This window comes from Thunnus albacares, chromosome 11, assembly GCF_914725855.1.
Source record: "Thunnus albacares chromosome 11, fThuAlb1.1, whole genome shotgun sequence".
NCBI lineage: Eukaryota > Metazoa > Chordata > Actinopteri > Scombriformes > Scombridae > Thunnus > Thunnus albacares.
In genome coordinates this window covers 5,806,105-5,817,391 of record NC_058116.1, presented here as the reverse complement: position 1 = coordinate 5,817,391, position 11,287 = coordinate 5,806,105, and the positions used below count along the sequence as shown (strand labels likewise).

The 11,287-nt window shown below is 36.4% G+C and overlaps 1 protein-coding gene across 4 annotated transcripts; it reads right to left on the bottom strand.

Annotated features, from left to right (window-relative positions):
• Positions 1-5,387: 5,387 nt before the first annotated feature.
• Positions 5,388-11,050, bottom strand: LOC122992670. Of its 4 annotated transcripts, XM_044366542.1 has the most exons (10): positions 10,910-11,050; positions 9,538-9,660; positions 9,005-9,197; positions 8,643-8,708; positions 8,152-8,250; positions 7,754-7,819; positions 7,097-7,195; positions 6,773-6,878; positions 6,186-6,239; positions 5,388-5,753 (listed from the first exon to the last, which is right to left on the bottom strand). In XM_044366542.1, the coding sequence occupies exons 3-10, from the start codon at positions 9,122-9,124 to the stop codon at positions 5,503-5,505; spliced, it is 861 nt and encodes a 286-aa protein (XP_044222477.1). In that variant the 5' UTR covers positions 9,125-9,197; positions 9,538-9,660; positions 10,910-11,050; the 3' UTR covers positions 5,388-5,502. The 4 variants fall into 4 exon arrangements, with proteins under 4 accessions (XP_044222477.1, XP_044222476.1, XP_044222479.1 ...); XM_044366541.1 differs by having other exon boundaries at positions 9,005-9,660; XM_044366544.1 differs by lacking the exons at positions 7,754-7,819; positions 8,152-8,250 and having other exon boundaries at positions 5,389-5,753; positions 9,005-9,660; positions 10,910-11,044.
• Positions 11,051-11,287: the final 237 nt, after the last annotated feature.

Genomic DNA, 11,287 nt, shown 5'->3' with positions numbered 1-11,287 from the left:
TTGTTTTTCAAGTCTAAACTTTATAGGCTTTATAGACTGCTCCAGGATCATACATGAACTCTATCTGCATTTCTTGCTGTGTCCAGAGATGATTATCATGTCAGTAACCTACTAGAATCATTGTATAGATGTTTTGGCAACTTGCTGCAGACATTGATCCACTGATGTCACCAACAATTAGATACCCCCAACAACCTTGACTGGCCATCCAGGTCAGCCCCGATACACCATAACTGCCAAACAGATTTCTCTCTGTGTGTCCATTGGTATGACATGGCAGAGAATTGCATCATGCTTTAGAATCAGTCAAAGAACCCTATACAGACACAGACAAACTCTGGGAGTTGAACCATTAAGATATGCAGTATTATCAAATCAAGACCTGGACAGCGTTGTGACTAATATACTACAGAACACTCCAAATGCAAGTGAAGCATACGTACTTGGAAGCCTGAGATCATGTGGCTTAAGGGTTCAGCATTGGCGGCTCAGCTAGAGCTTGTGTCAAATGGATCCCATTGGGCGGTCATTTAGACATCATCATGCTATACACTGAAGGGTCTATAGTGTTCAGGCCCCCAACGAATTATGGTAAGTTGATGTAACTGTTTTGTATTATCTATGAGGGAAACCAGTGGTGGAAAATAACTTGAGTAATAAATAATTAATTTACTAAAGTACTGAACTTAAGTCCAATTTTGAGTTACTTGTACTTTACTTGAGTATTTCCACTTAATGCTTCTTTATACTTCCACTCCACTTCATTTCAGAGGGAAATATTGTACTTTCTACTCCACTACATTTATTTGACAGCTTTAGTCACTTTTCAGATGAAGATTTGTCACAATGGATAATATAACAAGCTTTTAAAATCCAACACACTGTAAAAGATTAAACCAGTGGTTTCCAACCTTTTTGACTTTTGACGTCTTACAAAAAGCAGTGTGTAGTCGGGGTCGCATTTCAGATGTCTATGAGTTGGTAACAGTTCCACCAACTAGTGATTTTTCCCTCTAAACTTCTCACATGCTTTCATTTCAATAAATGTTTATATGATCCAATATTTCACCAGAAATCCAAGATTAGAGAAAAAGTCTGAAAACAGATTTGTGTATCAGAACTTTGTTTTTTCTTCTCTCCTCTCCCATTAATCATCTCATGACCCCTCAGATTTATCTGTTGACCCTTTGGAGGGGCCCGACCCCTAGGTTGAGAACCACTGGACTAAACTAGCTAACTGTATGTAAAGTAGTTGAAACTAGCTCCACCTCCAGCAGCTGCAACAGTAACATGCTGCTCTAACACTGATGCTTCAGTATTAATGATGTCATATATAATAATATATCAGTCACTCAGTCAGTCAGTCTTTAACTACATCAAGCTCATAATACTTTTACGAAAGTTGGATTTTTCATGCAGGATTTTTACTTTTATTTTTACCTTGCTGTATTGGTACTTTTACTTAAGTAAAGGACCTGAATACTTCTTCCACCACCGAGGTAAACAACACTTTGATATAGTTGGTAAGTTTTAAGTATATATTTTCTTTAATGTAGTGTATATCTCCCAACAGGCATTTGACGTCAACCACAAGCTGGTTCGGTGGTGGATGGTTTTTCATGGCTGTGTTGACTATTACATACTTATGGTGCTTATTTAACAACAGAGCCTCAAGTGTCTTTTAATTGTTTTTAGGAGGAGTAAAGAACTTTAGTTTGCCCTTAAGGGTCAAATGTGATCACAGTATGGAAAATATACAGGTTGCTCGTTTTATGTTGGAATGAAGGGGATTGAACAGTCATTGAGTTATCACACAACCAAAGGACTGAGAGATTATGGGCAGAACTCAATAGAGTTGTATCAAGACACTTTATAAACATTTTTAACTTCATGGAGAAACAGGATATACTGGATTCATTGAATAAACTACATCTGTTTTGTCTGCATAATGTTTATTTACCAAGAATAGAAAGGGCAGTTACAGAATTCATAATCCAGTGGAACAACCACAGCCAAAATTATCATTCCCTCTTATATTACAAATCATATCGCAATTGCAGTAACAAATATGAAATAGTGCAGTAATAAATAATTTGATATATCTAATAAATCAAGTATGGCAAGTTTCACAAGAGCAAAATACTAACCGTCACCCCTTATCGACCCTCCTCTGGCTGTGAACCATCCCCACGCTGCCTAACGTTATATATTTCCTCTTGTTTGCCTGCAAAGATTTGAAAGAGCACCGAATTATAAAACTACTGCTACTTTTTTTGCCGTTGCTTTCATATCTTATATCCAGATAATGAGAGGGAATATATAACGTTAAGCAGTAGGAGGGGTCGGTTCACAGTCCCTGCCAAAGGGGAAATAATGAGTATCGGTCTGTTAATACATAAGAGTGGAAATGATTGCCGTTCTATAAATATATCAAGCTAAGCTATAGAGTAAGTTAGGCCTGGCCCTGAATATCAAAATATTCAGATAATCATTTTTCAGATTGGTATTTGGACATGCAAGTATTCAGATAGAGTTAAGTGTAACCTGATATAATAATAATGTAGGACAGCAATATAAAAGATCATTTCAAACTCCTGACTATTTATAATTACCTTCTCCTCGTGCATGATGTCCATGTGCTGAAGAACTGCTGCGCTTGATAACATGGTGCACATTCTCTCCTGACTGGAGCTGCAGCTGGCAGTGGCACGCTGCTACACTGGCGGGATGGGAAGAGCGATGCTACGTGACTGTCCAGCGTGTCCACACCTGGAGTTGCGACAGTCGGTTGCTGCCTGATTGTTAAGTAACGCCCTGCCTCTTGCAGGCTGTTGAGCAGACATCAGTGTGACTAACAAACAAAAAACATGCGCTCTCTTTTCTAAATCACCTTCCGGTTCAACTGAAATGCCTTCTGTTTTAACTGAAATCCTCTTATACAACAGACTGACTATTGATTTCTTCAATAGTGAATGTGAAAGCTTTTCAATGGTTTATATAAAAGGATTTCACAATACCTTATGAGAGCATTTCAACTGTGTATATGAGCACACTTTACTAGTATGTGTGGAAGCTTTTCAATAGTTTTCATGAGAGTGTTTCAGTTGTGTATGTAAAAGCATTGCACTTGTATGTGTTTGTGGTTTTTGGTATAGTATGTGAATGAGTCTGGTTTCATATGTGTATGTGAGAGGAAAAGTACATGTATATGCAAGTAATTCTGAATAGTGTCCCTAACGGCCCCTCATAAAAATACGTTCAGTAACAAATTACATCATGGTAAAAACATAATCTGTAAATTTAGGGTCTTCTCTATAATTGTAATTTGGTGTGTTTTACTATAACAATCCTGTTTCAAGGAAGACAGCAGAGAGCTGTCACAGAAACCACATTCAACATGTGGTACCTAACACCTCCAACTGTGTGACTTCCTCGGTAGTTAAAAGACAGAGACACTGAAACCAACAAGCATTTCATCTTTAACATAACATCCATTTGAGTGATGGAGCAAATCTATGTCAATGTTAAACGTATGAAACCTGTTGATTCAAGACCTTCAACAAATCAGACAGGTAAGAATGTTCAGTCAGACAGAGAGGCTGACATGCTGAGCTGTGAGTAGTATGTTTTAATCTGTCATTAATCCTGTTGTATGATTGATTGGATTCACTGGTCTTTGCTCTGTTCAGGTCCGAGGAGCTCAGAGAGGAGATTTTATAGAGCTGTTGTTCTCTGTCTGGGGCTGCTGACTGTTTTCCTGCTGGCTGGACTCATCGGCCTCCGTGTCCACTGTGAGTCTGGTTAACATTCAGAAATCAGTGATCATGTAGGACTATTATCAAAAAATGCTCATGTTTTACCAGGATGTTTATTTGAGTTTTTTCATTTATATTTTGGGTTGTCATGGTTCCATTCTCTTATTTTCTTTTTGTATTATTGTTTTTTTCTCAATGTAGCTCTTCAATTTATTAACAAAGATATTATGAAGAAAAAAACAACGTTTCCATATTTTGTGAATATGATTTTGTGAAAGTGAAGTGTAAAACTTAATTTTTCACACAGGTCACAATGACGGGCCAAAATGAGGAAATATTTTGACTTGAGTGGATAAAGTAACTATTTTTGTAGTTTTGTATTTAATGTTGTAAAAACATGTCCCTTATTATTATTTAAGTTTTCTTTTATTTTTTTGACAAATTATATTCACTAATGTGAACATACATCATCTCAGGAGTGGCATTCTCAAAACGCATGGCATATTAAGTATATAATGAGGATGTTACATATGAAATAGTAAGATCCCTTTATAGGAGGAGCAGTGACTGGCATTTAAGCAATTTCAATATGAATCCAAAAAAGGGCCCATAGATAGAAAGAATGTATGTATTCCAAACCACCCATTAGTCTACTGATAGGATACTTTTTATTTATTTGCTATTTTAGATCTTTTATAAAATCTAAGACTGCCTCTTCATTGATTTCAGACCATTACTCAGTGCAGCATTCAGCTGAAGAACTCTCCACTGTAAAAGCCAACCTGACTAAAGAGAGAGACCTGCTGAACGCCAGCATCATTGAAAAGACTAAAGAGCGGAACAGGCTGAGTAAGTGTGGACATTGCACACATACATTCTTTAATACAGAAATACTCTGGTGAAAACTGAAATAGATTATGTGGTTAGGTGCTTCTCTGTACTCACAGTTCTGTAAAATGTATCTGCAGTCAGCAGATGTCTCTCTACCACATATCTCTGTGCGTAACGACCCTTCTTGAAGCAAACATGAGTTTCTGTTAAGACTGTTTTTTGCTGTATTGGATGTGGACCCCTCTTTCCACTTGCTCCACAAAGACGTGGTCAGTATCAAAAAAATCTATTTTGAGCCATACTACCAGAATCTCACTTCAAAAGTTGAATACACACAAAGCAACTGAAAATATAACAACCTGACAACACGCATCCTTGTAAGGACATAGATAATTAGGTACATAAGCCCCGCCTATCACAAAAATGGAAACTATAAGGACCTAGTCAATTTATAAGGACAGTGGTTATACACACACACAAACGTGTCACTGAAGTGACTTGAAGGGTCTAACATGACTTAATGGAACTTGGCTTCACACAAACACTGAAATGAAGGCAGTGTGCATTAAAAGGACACACCTAATATATGAGGACAAATTGTTTTACACAACAGCACTGAGAAATGGAAAGACATAACTGATCTGTGAGGAGCATTTTATAACAAAGGGCTAATACTGGCATGTTACTAAAACACATGATGCTTTTTATGTGAACTGGTTGTTATCTACATCAGGTACAGCCTTGTAATGGATAGATGATAGATAAGGAAATTCAACCACATGCAGAAGTCAGTGAACAAGGACTTAAATTTTAATTGTGTTTTTTGTCAGAACATGACAATTCTATAATTCAGATATAAACCTTTAGCTTTAACTATAAGGAGATCTTCACAAATGAAAAGAAAAATGGCGGCTGTTCAGTCACCACCTTTCTTCTTTAAGGATATGCCATGATTTCTGACAAAGTCTCTTATGTTTTGAACTGTGCGATTGGCTAGAGCAGGATGCTCAGCTGTCTTGCACTGCTGACACTCAATAACTGTTGCTAGTTTCCCGTTGTTGATGAGAGTTTTGAAATGTCTCAGCGCTGCTGCAACCTCAGATGGAGACCACTGCTGCTTTCGTTTCCTCCTGGGATCAAGCCCTTCATCAGCATTTTTGAGAAACGCTATAAAAAAAAAAAAAAAAAAGAAACCAGATTGTAAATAGAAACCCAAACTGTAGGTCAAAAATTCATTTTCTCCACATTTATAATATGACTTATTACAACTTTGAAACCATGTTAAGTATGGCTGCACTGATCTGATGGTTTCCTCTGCTTGTACCAAATCTGCATCCCAACTCACAATATTTGCAAGATTTGTAAAAGGTGTTTGCCGGTGTATGGCTCACAGATCACTCATTTATTTACATATTTACATTTTAGTTGAAAAGATTTATACATATAAATATTAAGGGAATACCTTGCATATTACCACAGCATTTTGGGGGTTTTAACGTAGTTAGTGTGGGCCAATTAAAAAGGCTTTGTTATTGTTTATTGGCTTAAAGATTCCTTTAATATTGGCAGGAGGAAAACAATTGACTATCTCTCTCTTACCAAGGCGTTCATGTGGTTTTGTTTTCCTCCTGGGCTTTTTGCACCTGTTCTGCCCTACAAAAACAAAAGTTAACAAAAACAATGTCAGTGTCAACCAAACCTCTGATGTTAATGTTTAATTGTTATGCCACCTGCAGCTTATAAATCAACAGCCCAAAAATAATGTTCATTAATTTTCAATAACTACAGAAAATTCTACAGCAAGTGGCTATAAACTATCTCTATATGTCTGTATGTCCTTCACATATCTCTTAAACTGTTCATCCAATCAACTCCACCTTTCCTCAATTCACCTTTTACTCTCAGAAGCACAAATTAAAACCAAAAGCACTTGCTGACCTCTGTGAAAATATGTGTTGTAACTACTTTGTGCATAGATCATTTTGTTTTTTTAAAGTTTGAGAATTTTAAAAAAATAAGGATATTTGTGAAGTTAAGAAAGAGGTGTAAAGTTGGGTCACACTGAAACACTGAAGCGCCTTCACTCAACAATCCATTCAAACAGTGGAAAAATGGCGGCAGTAATAGTTACGGTTTATTGAAAACCAAAAATGGATACATATCTTACTCAAAGACAAAATACTCACCTTTACATCTCAAACCAATCCATTTTAAGGCAGAGAAGGGTCCATAACACAACACACATTTCTCCAAGCTTGGTACTTCTGAGGAAACCACATCATGTTTACAGTTCTGTTGAAAAAAAAGACAGTGTATCAAAGATTACATCATAAATTTTCAAATGATTTGATTTGATAGAGAAACTTACAATTCAGTGTTAGGGCTGAAATGCAACCTTTACTCTTTGACTGAAGATATTGCCAGATATAATTTAACCCCCAACCCCCCTAAAAAGACAGATGTTGCCTAAATATTATTATTATTATTATTAAATTTTACAATAAACTTACTTGATAACTGTTTTCCAAGTGACATTCAAGCATCACAAGTGTCTTGTCTGGACAGGACAGGACGGGAGACATGACAGGAGATTCTCTCTCGCCAAAGAACTATACGAACACATACAATAGTGAAATTAAAATACATTTTTACAAAACTGTTCAGTTAAATTTTGTATAATGGCTAAACTATGTAAAAAGAAGTGTCAATGTCTCTATAGCAAAATCCATGTCCTTGCTCTTGTAATCTTATTTTCATGGCATGACATTTGAATTAGTATTTTGTTGATGGCACTGTCAATAAAATACAATAAACCACTTCCATACAGCAAAAACTGATGAAAAACTGCTACGCATCTAATGTTACAAAGTAATACTGATACTACTAAATACTTAACAGTGTACATATAGAGACCCCAGAGTGTCTATACCTGACCAGAACATACACACTGAGGACTGTGTATCTATAACACTAAGCTCTTAAAACACATTTCTCAATAATGTCACTGACAGTGTCCAAATACACGGTCCTCAGAGTGTCTATACCTGACCATTGTAGACACACTGAGGACTGTGTATCTATACCCTCCTGTCAACTTCCAGTCAAAACTGTTTTGCTACTGAAAAAAATCTGACGTCATTATCAACATTCAATGGAAATGAAGTCACCTGTTCAACATCTTTGGTGCAGTCAGATGCCCAGGCTGCATGGTGAGGATGTGCTTCAGTTGAAACCTTGTGTAGAAAAAGGGAAAAAATATCATTAAATAACCAGTAAGGCACAATAAGACTGTACCTGTTGATACATAGTGAGTTAACAACACAATTATCTATACAGGAAAATGTTAAGGTCTCAAATATACTGTATGTAAACATAAAAAACATTTGTTCAGCTTTTCACAGAAATCAACAGCCAATACAGCACTGTGACATACATTTAGACACAAAAGACTGTACTTACTGATACCCTGAGAGCTAACAATACAATTATATACTGAGGAAATGACAGATGATGATGATGAAATGGTAATGTAGTGTAATGATGATAGTGAGGTTTTAAAACTTACCTGATTAATGTTGTCTGAGATATATTCATGCTTCACAAGTGTCTTGTCTGGACAGGATGGGACAGGAGACATGACAGGAGATTCTCTCTCGCTCAAAAGCTATATGAACACATACAATAGTGAAATTAAAATAGATTTTTACACACATAAGTGTTAAGTTAATTGTTCAGTTATACTTCGTACTATGGTAAAAATTTCATGGCATTCCATATGAATTGGTATTTTGTTGATGGCACTGTCAATAAAATACAATAAACCACTTCCATACAGCAATGATGAAAAACTGCTACGCATCTAATGTTACAAAGAAATACTGATACTACTAAATACTTAACAGTGTACATATAGAGACCCCAGAGTGTCTATACCTGACCAGAACATGCACACTGAGGACTGTGTATCAATACCCTCCTGTCAACTTCCAGTCAAAACTGTTTTGCTACTGAAAAAAATCTGACATCAATATCAACATTCAATATAAATGAAGTCACCTGTTCAACATCTTTGGTGCAGTCAGATGCCCAGGCTGCATGGTGAGGATGTGCTTCAGTTGCAACCTTGTGTAGAGAAAGGGAAAAAAAGATCATTAAATAACCAGTAAGGCACAATAAGACTGTACCTGTTGATACGTAGTGAGTTAACAACACAATTATCTATACAGGAGAATGATAGGGGTAAACTATTACTAGGGATACTCAAGTTCATGTAAAAATACTTAGTGACTAAACAAAGCTCTATTCAGTATTGCTCTACACGGTGCACCTGTTTTGTTTTTTTTGTGAAAATACTGAAATTATGGTAGACTCAAACAGCAACTTGTTAGCTCTTTGTGAAAATGAAGTTCTGACTGTACCTTTAATCTCCATGGCCAGTCCGAATCTCCATAGTTGTAGGTTATCTCTTCCCCTGGCCTGATGTCCTTGATCGCAAATAAACAGAGATGAGGCTTTCTATCCACAGTGATGATCCTCATTCTGCTGTTTGGGCTTACATGATCATCATTGAGGAGTCTCCCTGGGGAGTCATCCTCTCTGGCTGCGTCAATACTGAAATTGCAAAAAATTCTGATTACAAAATGTAAAAGTATAATGACAGAAGCACACTATACTAAATGAATAAATAAATCACCACCACCTCTACTACTATTACTATTACTACTACTACTACTACTACTGCTACTGCTACTACTAACATCAAGTTAGTACAAAATGGCAGAGTTTGTTTTTCTGGGTGAAATCAATAAGAAAGTCTCCCTTCTGAAAGTGGCGGCAACTGAACACTCCTCGACCTAACGAAGAACAGAAGATGTGTCAGAAATATGAAGAGATTAAAACAATAATTAAAAGTATGCCTGTGCTAAAGAATTTTTAACAAATGGCAACTCACCTTTAAATGAATTAATATATTTTATATTGAATCCATCCTTGTCCTTGCCCAAAGATGAAAAATATGCTGCCTCTGCTTCTCTGTGGTCTCATTGCTGACATCTCATGCTGAAGATGATGATGACTTCAGTAAAGATATAGAAAAAATCTGATCAGTTTAACTATCATAGTTAGTTAACTAACTTACTGCAGACCTATTTTACAGTTGACTTTCAGTCTTTTAAGTGTATAGCCTGTGTAGGAAATGTGCCAAACAAATAGATATGCCATAGAAATACATTTACCTTGCCTTACTAGTAAGCCATACTGGTGAACAAGCACATAGTTTTGAACCTCCAGTCATGTATTATAATGACTGAGCACTCAATACAAATGACTCAGCTCTCAAACTACATAATGTTACAATCAATACTGTACATACATAGTATACTAGTACTGTACATACTAGTATACATACTGTATACTAGTACAGGTGTCACAACACAGCTCTCCTAAATGTTTGCAGTATTGTGTAACAAACACTAATAAACTTTACTGAAGTGCTTATATTAAACAGGATAATTATATATATATATATATATATATATATATATATATATATATATATATATATATATAAAAAACAAACATATATATATATATAGCCATGGATTATTATTACCATGGATTCATAATTCACAAAATAAACTGTGATAATTTTGCTCATGTCTAGTACCGATAGCACTAACTCATAATGTACAACCTACAACACTAACAGTACACTGAATTAATAACAAAGATATTTCGGCAAACATACCACATACATAAATATACAGGATAGTCTGCAAACTACATCGCCAGTCGAGTGATTTTCCCCACATCACTTACTTAGTCCAAAGACGACACTGCGATTAGCATAAAATGACGTTAGCATCGTTAGCTTATTCGCCCTCAGTTAGCATAACATTAGGTTAGCATGGTTAGCTTATTGGTCGTCCTGTAATTAACGTCATTACTCCACAATGCACTGACATACCATAATACCAATACTTTCCCGAGAACATATACGCATTCATCTAACACACTACTGAATATGAACTGTTTATATATACGGAATCATACCTGAAAAGGGAGTTTCTCACGAAAGCAGAAGCATCACATTTTTCACTCATTATTTCTCTCACTCTATCAACCACGTCCAAGCAAAGCTAACGTTAGCTAAACTAAGCTAAACTAAACTGTCCTCAAACTAAGCAAGCGTTGGCATTAATTTCCCGGAAATTTATATGATCAATTGCTGGATAAAAGGGCACTTTCAACTAGCTACCGATATAAAAAAAGTTGCCTTGACTAGTTTCTGGACGCGAAATGTAGTGGTGGGTTTTGAGTCTTACCTCTTCTCCACAGGTGCAGGTGAATATGTGCTGGTTCAGCAGGATATAACGTAATGTTAACCAGGAAATGATTTGGTGGCTGGTTGAAGAGAGGTCACCTCGTTTAGTGTAACACAGCAGTTTTGACAAAAACCTGAATTATGAGGACAGGCGACTGTCAGCCAATCAAAAGCTGTGAACACGTGTGAATTATTCATTAACGGGTGCAGTTACATCGACCCACCTACAGAGGCCGCTGTGTTATACACAGATTTTACACAAATTCACGTAAATCTGAATTGTGGAGACATTTGCTGAAACTTTGGATTCTGGGTATCTACACCTATAGAAACACTTCTACGCTGTCCGAATTATGAGGACCCTGTCCCTGTCCTCACA